Consider the following 17,335-nt stretch of genomic DNA (forward strand, 5'->3'; position numbering starts at 1 on the left):
GTTGAGAGGCTGGCTCATAGAGGAGAAGTTATAGGAGAAAACGTAGACGTCGTAAACGCAGCGGTAGGTTCCTTGGTGGGCGTGGCCAGCAGCAGAGAACAGGAAGAGGGCGGAGTGATTAACAGCTGGCAGGGTGTGGTTCTGAGTGTAGTTAGAGGTGCTGAAGATGAGCTGGAAGGAGCCGCCTTCATACTGAGGTCTGATGGAGCACATGATGCTGAAACTTGATCCAATGAGGAGCTCAGACCCCTGCTTTCTGCCTGTGGAGACCCCGTCAGTGGAGGGAGAGAGGAAGATGAGCGGCTCAACCAGCAAACCTGGGAACGCAGAGGAAACACAGAGACAACTGGATCTAATCTGAGGTGAAAAACAAGATGGCATGCATGAGAAAGAGAAAGCAGCTCATCACAGACTGGTTGCTATGGTTACTAACATGTTTATACATGATTATTAGCACCTTTATGATAGATCTATACTTTGTCAGTAATATTTAAACCAGTTTTAGTTTCTCTCCCCTCAGGGTTTCAGGTTCTTAGTTAAAGGTGACGGTTTTTCTGCAGACATCTGGAACCTGATGGAAGAAACATTTTAAAAGAAATAAATATGAGAGTTCAGAATTACCTGAGCAGATGAACTCACGGCTCTGATCATTGTTTCCATCAACAGGTAAACAGTTCTTTAATGCAGATCCTGACTGCAAACAGTCAAAATTGATCCACCAAACTGGTCTGTATGAAGCTTCCTTGGAATTTCTTGCTGAAACAGCAGAACCACAGTCCAGTGCAGCACAAACTGCAGCAACTGAGTTCATGTTCCAGTAATGATACAAAGCATCCACTGGTCTCCACTCTTCTTGATGTTTCATCTCCAGTCTCCCAGCACATCGGCTGGCCTCTCCCACCAACCTGATGCTGTCTTTATCTGAGCAGAGACAGAGAGTTCATTAATGAAAGAAGTGAAGCAGTGAACAGCAGCAGGTCTGCAGATCCTCCTCTACCTGAACAGGTGAGTCCAACAGCTTGACCAGGTGAGCAGCTGTTTCTACCTGAACTCTTCCTGCTGCTGCAGTTCAGCAGAGCAGACTCACTGCCTTCACACAGGAACTCTCTGCTCCCCACTGGAGCTTCTGCTTCTCCATAGAGCGCCCCCTGGAGGACTGAAGGAGACCCACAGCCAATCTCCCTGCAGACCACCTTTGCATCCTTCAGGTCAAAGTCTTTTTCACACACTGAGGACCACGACTGGTTGGTCTTCACCTCCAGTCTGCCTGAGCACCAGTTGGTCCCTTGAACCAGCCTGACTGAGTCTGTGGATGCAGAAAGAAAAAAGGTTTAAAATATTTCAGAACTTTTTTCTTCTAGATTCACATGGAAACATCTGTGAGTTTGATAAAAACAAAGGCCAAGAAAACCAACCTAGAAAATCTCAGAGCATCAAAGGTGAAGTGAAACCGACTGAACCTGGAATTTTTTTTACATAATTTTTTTTTTAAGTTTTGAGAAGATTACAAAAGCACAATTTCAGTCTGTGATTAGATTAAATATTTATTTTAGTTACATTTCAATTTACAAAAACAAAACAAAAAGATGAAACATGGGGGTTTTATTTTGGAGAGACATTACTTTTATGTGTATAACTCAGTAAATTATATAGTAAATAGACACTTCCTGAAGGATTTCTGTTGATGACACTAAATGAAAAAAGACTCAACTCCGTTGCTCTCCACTGACTCCTCCCTTCCTTATTTCCTTAGTGTAATGTCCAGCTCACACTACACCATCTTAGTGCTGTTGGTCGATTGTCGGCCCATTTTCAAAATCTGAGGTCACACATTAACCGACAGAAATCCTAGGTATAACGGGTCGATCAGGTTTGGTCGTGCCGTGTGGTGTCCAACAGTGGGCACAACATAATGGCTACAAGTTCAGTTAACTCATTTTAAAACCAGGCATTAATCAATGCTTTACTACAATCTACCTGCAACGCATGTGGCTCTAGTGTCAGCGAAACGTCCTGACTGAATGAAAATCATTAGAACCTATTTATGTGACGTACCGGGTTCATCAACGTAGTGATTTCGCTCCAACTCCTCCCCTCGTCATTTCTATTTTCTTTGCACGAAATGTTTTATAAACATTAATGTTGTTTCCACATATCATCTCCAATGTCCGCTGGACTTCGGGTTGCTCGTGTCAGCTGTTTGGGATTCCCCTCGGTAATTTCCCCTCAGAAACAGGAGGAGAATCTGTGTTTTCTGATTGGCTACCTGTCACATTCAACAGGCTGTGTTAACGCTCCCAGCGGGGAAAACCCCTGATTAAATCAGAGCGCCACAACGATCTACCGTAACACACCACACTCTACAGGATGATCACAAGCGACGATCTTAGTACAATCAAAGTTCTAAGATTGTCTTAAGGGGAAAATGTAGGTGTGAACTAACGTGTAGTGTGAACTATTGCATCAGGTAGTCGATGTGCCCATCTTCTCTATTTAAATCTAATGATTACTGAAGGGCAATATGGTAAACAGACTTTATAATCTGCACTGTTTTGGTTGAATGCAGTATTTATTTACACTTTGACTTTATGTTATTTTGTTTTTATTCAAGTACATTTTGTTAATGGAGACTGAGAATCAATTTTATTTTTATTTTTGGATGTTTTGTTTATTTTGTTTATCAGTTCCAGTGTTGGGTGTTCTTTTTAAAATTAAGTGTATCTATCTTTGGCAGGAAATCACATGCATTATTACGTCATTTCCATTAAATCAGTGTAAAAAGGTTTTCAAACAATACTATCGTCTATCGCAATAGTTTTTTGAGACAATTAATCATTCAGCAAAATTTGCAATCGTGACTGGCCTACATCTGATAGATTTCATTAACCCACTCTATCCATTCTTCTACAGTGTCATGGGGTGGTGTGGAGGTGGCGGTGAGGTAGACGCAACAGACCCAGATGAGGTGAGATGAGGAGTTCAATGAATGATAAATAAACAGAAAACAGTCCACAGACCTGGCAGCACTGCTGAGCGGAAGGCTAATGCTCACTACAGGTAGCAACAGGAAATACGAGGACTTGATGTACACAGACGTACATTGACGTTAGCAGACGTAGGACCCGACGAAGACAGACACACACAGGTGACATTAAATACACAAGAGGAAATCAGGTAACGAGATACACCTGGGGACTAATCACGGGGAGACAGGACAACACAGAGACTCAGACACACAGGAAACTAGAAATAAACATACAGAAAAACATAGAACACGACAGTTCCCCGCCCTTAACGGGCGGCTCCCAGACGCCCAAAACGGGAAACCCAACGAGGGTGGGCGGAGGGGAGCTGGATGGGGGGTCCAGAGTCCATAAAACAACAAAAAACTACCCAACATAATTGGGCGGAAACACAAGGGTCCAGAGTCCAAAAGCAAAACAAAACAAACCCAACTGGGTGGGCGGAAGCACAGGAAGGCGGGAATCACGGAGGCGGTCCGGCGGCCGTCCGCGGCGCTGGAGGCGGGAACCACGGAGGAGGTCAGGGGGCCGACCTCGGCGCAGGAAGCGGGAATCACGGAGGCGGTCCGGCGGCCGTCCGCGGCGCAGGAGGTGGGAACCACGGAGGCGGTCCGGCGGCCGTCCGCGGCGCAGGAGGCGGGAACCACGGAGACGGTCCGGCGGCCGTCCGCGGCGACGAGGAGGAGTCTCGGGAGGAGCACAAGGAGTCTCGGGAGGAGCACCAGGAGTCTCGGGAGGAGCACAAGGAGTCTCGGGAGGAGCACAAGGAGTCTCGGGAGGAGCACAAGGAGTCTCGGGAGGAGCACAAGGAGTCTCTGGGGTCTCGGGAGGAGCACAAGGAGTCTCTGGGGTCTCGGGAGGAGCACAAGGGGGCTCTGGACTGACACTAGGGGGCTCTGGACTGACACTAGGGGGTTCTGGACTGACACTAGGGGGCTCAGGGAACTCACTGGGCGGCTCCTGCCGCGGAAGCGTTGCTGGCGGCTCCTGCCGCGGAAGCGTTGCTGGCGGCTCCTGCCGCGGAAGCGTTGCTGGCGGCTCCGGCTGCGGAAGGGCTGCTGCTGGCTCAGGAGGCACTGGAGATGACGGGGCTGGACGGGAGGACAGAGTTCTGGGATTGGGAGGCAGCGGTTTTCCAGCCATGACCGCTAGCGCTGCCTCACGCTCCCACTCTGCCTCCCTTTGTAATTTCTCCAGCCGCGGGTGCGGAAAGCGCGGAACCCAGTAATCCAGCAGCAGACCCAACCGGATGGCAAATCCGAGCCTTCGCCAGGCCATGTACGGCTTGGCCATGGCCTCCTCATACTCGCGTATGGTGTCCAACAACTCCTGCGTTTCTTCTGGGTCCATAATGGTATCTGCTGCTCACCTTTCAGAGTGGTCGGGTCCTTCTGTCATGGGGTGGTGTGGAGGTGGCGGTGAGGTAGACGCAACAGACCCAGATGAGGTGAGATGAGGAGTTTAATGAATGATAAATAAACAGAAAACAGTCCACAGTCCTGGCAGCACTGCTGAGCGGAAGGCTAATGCTCACTACAGGTAGCAACAGGAAATACGAGGACTTGACGTACACAGACGTACATTGACGTTAGCAGACGTAGGACCCGACGAAGACAGACACACACAGGTGACACTAAATACACAAGAGGAAATCAGGGAACGAGATACACCTGGGGACTAATCACGGGGAGACAGGACAACACAGAGACTCAGACACACAGGAAACTAGAAATAAACATACAGAAAAACATAGAACACGACATATAGTGGGAGGTTCAGGGAGGAGCCAGCATCTGGTGACAGTTTGTTTACAGGCTGTGATTAATATTTGAGACAGATAGTTTACCTTTTCAGGTAGGCATTCTGTGTCACCTCGAATAAAAATAGTACATTTAAAAGGTATTTTTATTTTTAAATTTTTTTTTTCATTTCTGTACAATAATGTCTTATAATTGTACGCTCCTGTGACGGACCTGCTGTGCGGTCCGGTATGCATGTGTGCTGTATTGCTGTCAATTAACTATCAATTAAGGTCCTCTAAGTGGGAGGTGCTTCCATCATCCGGCCACCTGGGTGGTATTTAAGGAGCGCCGCTCCATTTACAAGGCATTGCCCCCTGGTAGCGCATGCTCCTCTTCCGCAAGCTCGTTGCCATTCAGACCAGACCAGGTTGGGGTCCGGACTTCCTGGTGTGGAGGGACCAGTCATGATCGCCCCATCCGAGCTACCATCTGATGCCGACGCCTAGACCATTTCTTGATTCTTTTAAATAAATGCCTTTTACAGGCTTAAAGCACTGCCTGTTTCCGTGTCCGCCCAGTTTTTTGTTGCGACCAGTCGAGCCGGGTCGTAACACTCCCAAAATATATGCCAGTGATTGGGTTCTATGTTTCCACATTGCCTCCAGCACTCAGGCTCCTCCCTGGTATGAGAGATTTTCTGTTTCGGTGTTATAAAAAAGTTTATGTAAGCATTTCCAGTTAAATTCTCTCCATGAGTATGAATTGGTACATCTCCAAACTGCTATGCAGTAACAAAGCCATTTTTCTTCTGGGATTTTAATTTTACTTTCCTTTTCCCATTTTGTTTTCACATATAAAGTTGAATGTGTTTTTTTACTCATAAGTCCTTACATAACCGTGATATAATACCTTTTTTGGATTTGGCCTAATATGCTGCTAGTATTTCTTTAAGCTCTGGTTCCTGTTCATATAGATGTCTGATAATTTCCTGATTATGATAATGGCGTACTTGTAGGTATTTATAAAAATTCTGTCTTCCCAAGTTATAACTCATTTTAAGTGTTTGAAAGTCTTTTATTTGTCCTTTATCCATTAATGAGAAATGTGCTGTTATGCCTTTAGATGTCCAGTTACAGAATCCTGTATCTGTTTGATCTGGTTTAAAATCAGGATCGTAAGCACACCATCTTATAACACCAGATCTTTAATTGGGATCTTATCTAAGGATTTACATTTTTGAGTTTAATCTGATCTAAATCTTTATTCCCATAAATTGCCTGTAAGGGGATGTCTGGAGATAGAGCCAATTCAATATCCATCCATTGGGCGTTGTAGTTTTCATTAAAAAGTTTTATCAGTGGCCTAATTTGTGCAGAATAGAAGTAGTTCTTTAAATGTGGTACATTCATGCCCCCTTTATCTTTTGAAAGTTCTAGTGTTTTAAATCTAATTATCTGCTTTTTCCCAGAGTCATATAAATCTGGAAAGCATTGTGTCCCACTCTATAAAATGCTTTTTGTAATTTCTCCCTGTAGGGCTTGAAACAAGAAAATGAATCTTGGTAGTAGGTTCATTTTGACTTATTCAATTCTTTGGGTTAAACCCATGAAGGGTGTGACAGTGCATCGTTGTATATCCAGTCTAATTTTGGTCAGAAGATCTTCATAATTACACTTAACTATAGTGGTTGTATCTTTGGGGATCAGAACCCCAAGGTATTTCAATACAGTTTGGTACCATTTAAGTTTTAGTTCAGTGCACAAAGAATTTGGTGGATTTTAAGTAAATGTGAATATCTGCATTTTTTCACATTCAGTTTATATCCTGCAAATTCACCAAAGCTGCTCAAGCTGTCAAATAATGTAGGCAGCGATGCGTTTGGTTCGTTTATGTATAGCAACACATCATCCGCATATGGCGCCACCTTGTGTGCTTCACCAGAAATGTTTATACTCTTGATATTGTCAGTTTGCCTTATTAGTTGGGCAAATGATTCAATGTAAAGGGCAAATAGTAATGTAGCGAGTCCACATCCTCGTCTCGTTCCACGTTGTAATTCAAAGGTATTTGACAGATGTCCATTGATTTTTATCAGTGCAATTGGTTTTGTGTACAGTGACATGATTAACTCAATAAAAGTGGAGTGGAAACCAAACTTCTCAAGTTCTTTATATAGAAAGTTCCAGCTTATTGTATCAAAAGCTTTTACAGCATCGAGGCTGATCACTGCAGCTGGTGTTTGGTATTTTGAACGTGGTTCAGGATATGCAATGTGTGACCGATATAATCATGGGTTTGTCTCTGTGGGATAAAACCAGTCTGATCGGTATGAATAAGTTCTGGGAGTATCTCCTGTTTTCTGCTTGAGAGAATTGATGTGAATAATTTATAATCAATATTAAGAACAGAGATAGGTCTGTAGGAACTGCAGCTCAGATGGTCCTTTCCTTCTTTTGTAATAACAGATACTGTAGCTTGTTTCCATGTTGGTGGCATTTTACCCTCTTTCAGAGCCGTGTTAAAACTTAGAAGGAGGAAAGGTGATAACTCCGACTTAAATTGCTTTTGGAAGGAAATCCGTCCGGACCAGGAGATTTGTTTGTTTTAATCTTTGTAATGGTGCAAGAGAGATCCTGCTCTGTGATATTCAATATTAATCTTTGATTTTGATCATACAACAGAACAGGCAGGTTAAGTTGTTTAAGGAATTGTTTAATTTGGTGCGATCTTATATGCTTGGTTGTGTGTATAATTGTTTACAATAAGTTTGGAAAACTTGTTGGATTTTATTTTATTTATATACACCTCTCTGAATTTGGGTCCCTTATTTTATATATTGTATTTTCTGCTTGTTGGTTATTTAATTTTCTCCCAAAGAGTTTTGCTAATTTGGCTCTCGATTCATAAAATATTTTAGTATAAAAAAAATCTTTTTTCTTATTTCTTATCAATTCATTGCATTAAGTTTATTTCTTAATACTTTAAGCTTTATATGATGTTCTGGTTTTAGTTCTTATGTTTTGTCTCAACCTTTTTAATTTTGATGTTTAATTCTGATAGTTTTAATTGGTTTGCTCTCTTTCTTTGGACACAGAAAGATATAATTTTTACCTCTAATAACTGCTTTTAGTGCATCCCAAACTATTTCTGGACTAACCTCTCCATTATTGTTTTCCTTTAGAAATGTTTTTATGTCAGATTTGATTAGTTTTGTAAACTGGAAGTCATTCAGTCATACAGTTTACTCATATTTAATCTCCATTGTGTACTTTTAGGGTCCTCTTCTAATTTTAAAGTTAATAATAGGGTTTATGATCAGAGAGGTCAATGTTGCCTCTCTCACAGTTACTAATTTTATGACAATCTCTTTTAAAAGTAAAATAATCTGTTCTAGAGTTTATTGTATGTTCATGAGAGAAATTAGTATAATCACGGCTTGTTGGATATAAACTCCTCCAGATATCTATAACACCATATTGTGACATGAGATTATATTCAGCTATGGATTAAGTCTTATATTTCAAACTCCTCCAAAAATAAGTATACCAGCTTATTGTCCCATTAAATCAAATATTTTTTATAAAATGAAAAGTTACTGCCAGGTGGAAGGTTTACATTACATAATGTTATAATAACTCCATCTATTCTACCTGTTATCAATAAATATCTTCCTTCTTTGTTGTTGGTTTCAGAAAGAAATCAAATGGAAATCTGTGACATTCATCTGGCTACGCCCTATTTGTGATCAGATTTATACGATGAATAATATATTTGATAGAAACCCATCATTTTTAATTTTCCATGTTCCCCAGATATTTTGAAAATGTCTGATTTCCTTGAACTCCTCCTGGGATTTTGATGCATCGACTTCAAAGCAGCAGAGATTAAAAGTTATCAAAATGATGAGTTTTTGTTCATCTATGTGGGCTAAACTGAAAACTTTATCTGGATATTTAAATTACTTTAGTTTCTCTCTCCTCAAGGTTTCAGGTTCTTAGTTAAAGGTGACGGTTTCTCTGCAGACATCTGGAACCTGATGGAAGAAACATTTTAAAAGAAATAAATATGAGAGTTCAGAGTTACCTGAGCAGATCAACTCAAGGCTCTGATCACTGTTTCCATCATAAAGTAAACACTTCTTTAATCCAGATCCTGACTGCAAACAATTAGACCTGATCCACCAAACTGGTCTCTTTGAAGCTTCCTTTGAATTTCTTGCTGAAACAGCAGAACCACAGTCCAGTTCAGCACAAACTGCAGCAGCTGAGTTCATGTCCCAGTAATGATACCAAACATCCACTGGTCTCCACTCTTCTTGATGTTTCATCTCCAGTCTCCCAGCACATCGGCTGGCCTCTCCCACCAACCTGACGTCTTGACCTGAGCAGAGACAGAGAGTTCATTAATGAAGGAAGTGAAGCAGTGAACAGCAGCAGGTCTGCAGATCCTCCTCTACCTGAACAGGTGAGTCCAACAGCTTGACCAGGTGAGCAGCTGTTTCTACCTGAACTCTTCCTGCTGCTGCAGTTCAGCAGAGCAGACTCACTGCCTTCACACAGGAACTCTCTGCTCCCCACTGGAGCCTCTGCTTCTCCATAGAGCGCCCCCTGGAGGACTGAAGGAGGCCCACAGCCAATCTCCCTGCAGACCACCTTTGCATCCTGCAGGTCAAAGTCTTTTTCACACACTGAGGACCACGACTGGTTGGTCTTCACCTCCAGTCTGCCTGAGCACCGGTTGGTCCCTTGAACCAGCCTGACTGAGTCTGTCAATGCAGAAAGAAAAAAGGTTTAAAATATTTCAGAACTTTATTTTTCTAGATCCACATGGAAACATCTCTGAGTTTGATAAAAATAAAGACCAAGAAAACCAAACTAGAAAATCTCACAGCATCAAAGTTGAAGTGAAACCGACTGAACCTGGAATTTTATTATTAATGTTTATTTCTGCTGAATTTATCTGATTTTTGGGACATAAACATGTTAATAAATCCACTAAATGTAAAGCAAACTTTAATATGTGAAATTTCTGGCATTTCAGAATAATTAAAAATAAATTTGTCAAAATGACTCAACAGCGCCCCCTAGTTCATCCAGGCCTACAACCATAACAAACAAAAGGTTTTCCTGTTATTTACAGTAAAAACAGGAAATCCACCATTTTGGATCAAAATTAATTTTCTGTTAATTTTCAGGTTTGAAAATGTCTGATTTCCTTGAACTCCTCCTGGGATTTTGATGCATCGACTTCAAAGCAGCAGAGATTAAAAGTTATTAAAATTATCAGTTTTTGTTCATCTATGTGGGCTAAACTGAAAACTTTATCTGGATATTTAAATTACTTTAGTTTCTCTCTCCTCAAGGTTTCAGGTTCTTAGTTAAAGGTGACGGTTTCTCTGCAGACATCTGGAACCTGATGGAAGAAACATTTTAAAATAAATAAATATGAGAGTTCAGAGTTACCTGAGCAGATAAACTCATGGCTCTGATCATTGTATCCATCATAAGGTAAACAGTTCTTTAATGCAGATTCTGACTGCCAACAGTCAGACCTGATCTCCCAAACTGGTCTGTATGAGGCTTCCTTTGAATTTCTTGCTGAAACAGCAGAACCACAGTCCAGTTCAGCACAAACTGCAGCAGCTGAGTTCATGTTCCAGTTACGAACCCAAACATCCACTGGTCTCCACTCTTCTTGATGTTTCATCTCCAGTCTCCCAGCACATCGGCTGGCCTCTCCCACCAACCTGATGTTGTCTTGATCTGAGCAGAGACAGAGAGTTCATTGATGAAGGAAGTGAAGCAGTGAACAGCAGCAGGTCTGCAGATCCTCCTCTACCTGAACAGGTGAGTCCAACAGCTTGACCAGGTGAGCAGCTGTTTCTACCTGAACTCTTCCTGCTGCTGCAGTTCAGCAGAGCAGACTCACTGCCTTCACACAGGAACTCTCTGCTCCCCACTGGAGCCTCTGCTTCTCCATAGAGCGCCCCCTGGAGGACTGAAGGAGACCCACAGCCAATCTCCCTGCAGACCACCTTTGCATCCTGCAGGTCAAAGTCTTTTTCACACACCAAGGACCACGACTGGTTGGTCTTCACCTCCAGTCTGCCTGAGCACCGGTTGGTCCCTTGAACCAGCCTGACTGAGTCTGTGGATGCAGAAAGAAAAAAGTTTTGAAGTATTTCAGAACTTTATTTTTCTAGATCCACATAGAAACATCTCTGAGTTTGATAAAAATAAAGGCCAAGAAAACCAAACTAGAAAATCTCAGAGCATCAAAGGTGAATTGAAACCGACTGAACCTGGAATTTTATCATTAATTTTTATTTCTGCTGAAATTATCATATTTTTGGGACATAAACATGTTCATAAATCCACTAAATGTAAAGAAACTTTATAATCTGAATTTTGTTGTATTTCAGTTGAATTAAAAATAAATTTGGCAAAATGACTCAACAGCGCCCCCTAGTTCATCCAGGCCTACAACCATAACTAACAAAAGGTTTTCCTGCTATTTTCACTAAAAACAGGAAATCCACCATTTTGGATCAAAAGTCATTTTCTGTTAATTTTCAGGTTTTGAAAATGTCTGATTTCCTTGAACTCCTCCTGGGATTTTGATGCATCGACTTCAAAGCAGCAGAGATTAAAAGTTATCAAAATGATGAGTTTTTGTTCATCTATGTGGGCTAAACTGAAAACTTTAATTGGATATTTAAATTACTTTAGTTTCTCTCCTCAAGGTTTCAGTTTCTTAGTTAAAGGTGACGGTTTCTCTGCAGACATCTGGAACCTGATGGAAGAAACATTTTAAAAGAAATAAATATGAGAGTTCAGAGTTACCTGAGCAGATGAACTCATGGCTCTCATAACTGTTTTCATCATGAGGTAAACAGTTCTTTAATGCAGATCCTGACTTGAAACATTCAGAACTGATCTCCCAAACTTGTTTTTTTTTTAATTTCCATGACTTTCTTGCTGAAACAGCAGAACCACAGTCCAGTTCAGCACAAACTGCAGCAACTGAGTTCATGTTCCAGTAATCAACCCATTCAGCCGCTGGTCTCCACTCTTCTTGATGCAACATCTCCAGTCTCCCAGCACATCGGCTGGCCTCTCCCACCAACCTGAAGTTGTCTTGATGTGAACAGAGACAGAGAGTTCATTAATGAAGGAAGTGAAGCAGTGAACAGCAGCAGGTCTGCAGATCCTCCTCTACCTGAACAGGTGAGTCCAACAGCTTGACCAGGTGAGCAGCTGTTTCTACCTGAACTCTTCCTGCTGCTGCAGTTCAGCAGAGCAGACTCACTGCCTTCACACAGGAACTCTCTGCTCCCCACTGGAGCCTCTGCTTCTCCATAGAGCGCCCCCTGGAGGACTGAAGGAGACCCACAGCGAATCTCCCTGCAGACCACCTTTGCATCCTGCAGGTCAAAGTCTTTTTCACACACTGCGGACCACGACTGGTTGGTCTTCACCTCCAGTCTGCCTGAGCACCGGTTGGTCCCTTGAACCAGCCTGACTGAGTCTGTAGGTGCAGAAAGAAAAAAGTTTCAATATTTTCATTGAATTTTGTTCCAGTTTTTTCAGCAAAGCTCCAATACAGTGCAGAGTTTTTTTATTTTTAAATCCCATGTTTAATATTCATACTGGAGATGGATGGAAAAAAACCCATCATATTTCTTCCTTGTTTTCTACAAAGCAAATTTGAGGACAGATTTATTCACAGAATAATGGAAAACTAACATCTTTTAACACTAAACTTAATTTATGGAGGAAGTGCAATATTTGATCAGTTTCTTCTCAATGACATTGAGGTTTTTATAATCTTGAATCTGCTCCACTGGTTCCCCTTTAATCTAATCAAACTTCATTAAATCACTAACCTGGTAAAAACCTGCCTCTCTTTACTACACTTTGATTCATCCAGAGAGTCTGGACTGTGTTGAGGTTTTAAATTTCACCCAGTTGCTAACGTTTGTCCATGACATGCAAAGCACCAGATCCACACTAAGAAGTTTACTGGAAGTTTCCTGGACTGTAAACATGTTGTGGAAAAAATCAATTACCAAGCACTGTTAGATGAAATCACTCAATCAGATTTACTCGCATATTGTGCCCAATACAGAGAGCATATAAGACGATCAATAGTGAAACATTTCTGATTGAAAACTCTTTCAGGCAGAGACAGCAGGAGTTTTATACCAATGCTGATGGAGAGACGGTCTGGTTCTCATGCAGCTGCAGGAAAACATCTCCCAACCTTTTGCATGCAACCCAAATAGCTTCATTTGGTGAGAGTTCACTAGCATTTAGAATGAAGACAATACAACCAGCAGATGTTACCTTACAATAATTTGTCCACCATAAACAGAGAAGAGCCGAATGAGGCGACTGTTAATGTTAATTCAATATGTGGAAGTGTGGCCACCATGGACTGAACTTCCTCCACTGCCATTGCTAAAACTACAGAGACTATGTTTATAAAATAACAGAAAATCAATCATCGTTCAAACTTCTTCTGTTTGCTGATTGGTCCAGTAGAAAATCTACCAGAGTGAATCCAGGTGAAGGGGAAGAAGCCCAGACTGAGCTGGAAGTGAAAATTTTTTAAAGTGGAGTTTGAAGCAGAACAGGAAGACAATGGACAGGATATGAAATCACCTGAACAGACGATCTCTATATTGTCGTCCTCATCTCTTCGTAACGACAACACAGATCCACAGTGGAGCTGTCTGCAAGCTCCAGCTGCTGATGTAAAGTTCCTGTTCCAGTTCCAATCATTCACTGGTTCCCAGTCTCCCAGATCCTTCTTCTCCAGTCTGCCAACACAGCGACTCCTTCCTGCTACCAGTCTGAGTTCATCAGACAGCGCTGGAAGAAACAACATTTACATGTTGGGTTACAAAAAGCAAAGACAGATTTAGGATGTGTTGACAGGATCCTGTTGATCATGTTTATTTTATCTTCTCTTGATTTTTCCTCCTGTTAGAGGCAGAGCTATCATGGATGGTTCTGATCTAACCATCTTTATGTTGGAATGGCCTAGTTAAAGCCCAGACCTAAGTGTTATTTACACTCTGTAGTAAAACCTGAAATGTTTCTTATTATTCACCTTTTCTACCCATTTATATTTTATTTCTTTACTGAAACCAACCAAAGTCAAATTCATTGTTTTTGTGTAAAAAGTTGTTAAATCCAGAAGATTCTGGTTCTGATTCTGAATGCAGAGCAACCAGAAGCAGAGCAGCTCATCAAACCTTGTAGATGAGCTGGTAGATAACTTCCATCATTAAATTTCAGATGTCATTGATTTCATTGCCTACATTAAAGTGAAGGTCGTGTCTGGTAGGAACAAACCTCCATGGAGAAATGTGTCAACAGTTAAATCTGCAAGACAATTTTGCTGTAGGGCCGAATGTAAATGGAGTAAAACTCAAATTTGTTTATTATGAAATCTATTAAGAAAGACTGTGAAGCTATTACTCTACACTAAAACATGCAAAGGAAACATTCTTTACAGAAATTATAAACAGAAACATGAACAATTATTGAGTTTATTTGCCACAGTTGACAGGCTGACAAACAACCTGACCTGCAATGAATTTGCCAAATACGCTGCAGAGAAAATTAAAAATATTAGAGGGTCAACATTCACTGCCACACAGAATCTAATATCCATGTTATGCCCAAAGATAATAACATCCACAACTTTTCTTAAGAAAGTTCTGCCTGTCATTTCATCTGATCTGATTCTAATAGTAAACTCTTCGCTCTCATCAGATGTTTTCCCCCAGCAGTTTTCAAACCACTGATATAAAAAACAAATAATTACTGCAGGATTACAGGCCGATCTCCAACCTTTCATTCATCAGCTAAATTATTGAAAAGCTGTTTCAACAATTAACTCTGCAAAACAACTGAAACACTGAGTTCCTTTAATCTGGACTAAAATCCCAGCTGGTCAGATTTGCTGTTGAAACATAATAAATGAAACACTGAACAACATTTTGATGTGTAACGACGACACTTTGACAAAATGTACTGTTTACTGGTTTACTGTGTGGTGTCTTTAGGACTTTTGAGTTTTTATGACGTAAAGCTCTTTGAACCGCCTTGGTGCTGAAATGTGCTTTACAAATAAACTGATCGATTATTGATTGATTCTAATCTGCAGCAGGCGAGTTCGACATCCTGCCTGAGACACTCCCACGTCAGACGGAGCTCAAACGTTTTCACCAACACAACCAGCGGTACCAGAAGCTGGTCCAATGACCGTGGTGCTACTGGGCTTGGTTGGCCAGCAAACGGGCCTGACCAGAACCTCCTAGAGAACCTGTGGAGCCAAGAAGAAGATGAGAGAATTCATGCAGAAGGAGCCATTTTATGTGGCTCCACCTGTTTACTGTGCAGATTCAGCGCTGCTGCAGAGTTTCTGCAGCTTCTCCTTATCAATCAATCAATCAGATTATTTTATAGCACATTTCAGCAACAAGGCAGTTCAAAGTGTTTTACATCATAAAAACACAAAAACCAACAATTCTTGATTTTATTGGCTCCTTAGCAGCAAGTAGACAATATAAACATCACTAACTGTGTAGCAGCAGCTCTATGATCTGAGACTAGAAACAGTTTCCAGTTTTATGTTTGTAAAATTTAACATGTTTATCAGTCGATCATTTTTAATTTGAACTCTGGTGAATATTAGTGTTTTTGTTTGAAAGTGGAGTCCTACCTGAGCTGCAGAGACACAGAAGCAGCATCAGAGCTGTTTGGTCCATGTTTCCTCTGGATGTGGAGTGAAGCTTCGTCTCTTGATGTGATCAGGATGAGGCTCCAGACTCTGAAGACTTCCTACTTTAACCTTTTTTATCTGACACTTCCTGAACGTCACAGTTCAGGTCTCTGGCTGCTTTCAGAGACAACGCCTCCTTCCTATGATCCGATAATGAAGATGGGTTCATACTGGGCCTACTGGGATTCAGGTGTTTCACCAGTCTCTGTTGTTCCTGTGTTTAGTTCAGGCTTTGTTCTGCATGTGGCCGGAGTCAAGAAAACCCAAGATCATCCCACTTCCCCATGCTGGATATTTTAGTTACACAGTAACAATAAATAAATTTGCCTTTAAAATTAATCACACAAGTGACATGTAGGCCCAACAGTAGACTTAAACATGAATAAAATCAATCTGGTTGTGTTTGTTTTTGTCTCCTGCAAACTTTGCTTTAATTCTATTTATTTTTTTCCATCTAATCTTAAGAAATCACAGTCAGACAGACAGAGTCATGAAACAGGAAGAGCAGGTTTCCTGGAAAAAGAGGAAGTAAGTTCCCAGTTTGCAGATTCATGAAAATAGTTGAGAGACTTTTTCTTATTTCAAAGCATTCAAGTTTTAAAGGATAAAGTGTAAACATTTTGAGTAATTGGATAAGATTCAAAACAAAATACTTATATTTCATCCATCCATGCATCCGTCCATCTTCTTCTGCTTATCCAGGGTCGGGTCGCGGTGGAAACAGCTTATATTATATTACTTATATCCAGCCAGCATGCATGGATGGGCCCCACTTGGGTTTGTTGTGGGCTACATGAGTTATGAGTGGGCATGAGTTTTATCTGGGACAACTGGATGGGACCCATATAGTTAACCTAAAATGGGACCCATATGGGCTGGCCCATTTGGGCTAAATGTATGGGCCCTATTAGGCAGTAATGTGGGCTAACTGGGAATGAGACATAAATGGACAACCCTATGTGGGGCCCATGTGGTTTCAGTATCATGGGCCCAACATGAGAAGCCCATGTGGGCTGACCACATTGAACCCACATGACATAAGCATGGGCTGATCGTACATGGGTTAGACCTGGGCAGGAAAATGTAGTTCTGTTTTATATGGGCTTATGGGACAAAATTGTAGAAGAACAGACAATGTGGTTACCCTGTCACTTTCAAAGTTTTCACTGTCTGTCAAAAGCAAAAGCTGCAAGAGCAAGATAATTAAAACTCGGGAAAAAAAATTACCCAAGATGTCAGCTTGATGGTCTTTGCCAAGGCAATTGTTACTCAGCTGGCCTCTAATGAAGTTGATATAAGGTAAATTGTAGAAGCAATTGTATAAGTTTTCCTTCTACAAAAGGGAAACCTCCACTATTGCTGAGGTCATCAAGACGATGGTGACCTCGTCTTGGAGGTCACCATCCAAGGAGAATATATTTTGGTGATAGAACAGAACATCCCTGCCTGGTTAATGTTTGAAACTAAAACATCCTCACTGTATGATCTCTGTGTCCGGCTCATTAACAAACTCTAGGCTTCCAGAGGACCAGGATATTGCCATTAAAAATAATGCTTCAATGCTTTAGTTTTTAAACCAGCTTTGCTACACTTTGAACCCCTAACATTTTTTCTTTTAATTATTTTACTCTAGAACAGTCCAGTCCAGTCTGGATGTCCTCTAACATCTTTGTGACAGTATCTGTTTTAAATGTGTGCCATGTCAGGTGTTGGGAAGCTGGAGTTTTTGGTTTCTGTGGGGCTGCTTTTCTTGTCTCTAGTTATCCACTAGATGGA

At 41.5% G+C, this 17,335-nt stretch overlaps 2 protein-coding genes across 2 annotated transcripts in view; both read right to left on the reverse strand.

Annotated features, from left to right (window-relative positions):
- The window catches only part of LOC122832867 (scavenger receptor cysteine-rich type 1 protein M130-like), a 43,211-nt gene that overhangs the window by 1,340 nt on the left and 24,536 nt on the right, over positions 1 to 17,335 (reverse strand). The gene's annotated exons all lie outside the window — the stretch shown is intronic.
- Positions 11,503 to 15,942, reverse strand: LOC122832900 (scavenger receptor cysteine-rich type 1 protein M130-like). The gene is made up of 4 exons (XM_044120127.1): positions 15,500 to 15,942; positions 13,429 to 13,638; positions 11,984 to 12,292; positions 11,503 to 11,901 (listed from the first exon to the last, which is right to left on the reverse strand). Exons 1-4 carry the CDS (start codon positions 15,543 to 15,545, stop codon positions 11,519 to 11,521), a joined length of 948 nt encoding a protein of 315 aa, XP_043976062.1. The 5' UTR covers positions 15,546 to 15,942; the 3' UTR covers positions 11,503 to 11,518.

This window comes from Gambusia affinis, linkage group LG06 (genome assembly GCF_019740435.1).
Source record: "Gambusia affinis linkage group LG06, SWU_Gaff_1.0, whole genome shotgun sequence".
NCBI lineage: Eukaryota > Metazoa > Chordata > Actinopteri > Cyprinodontiformes > Poeciliidae > Gambusia > Gambusia affinis.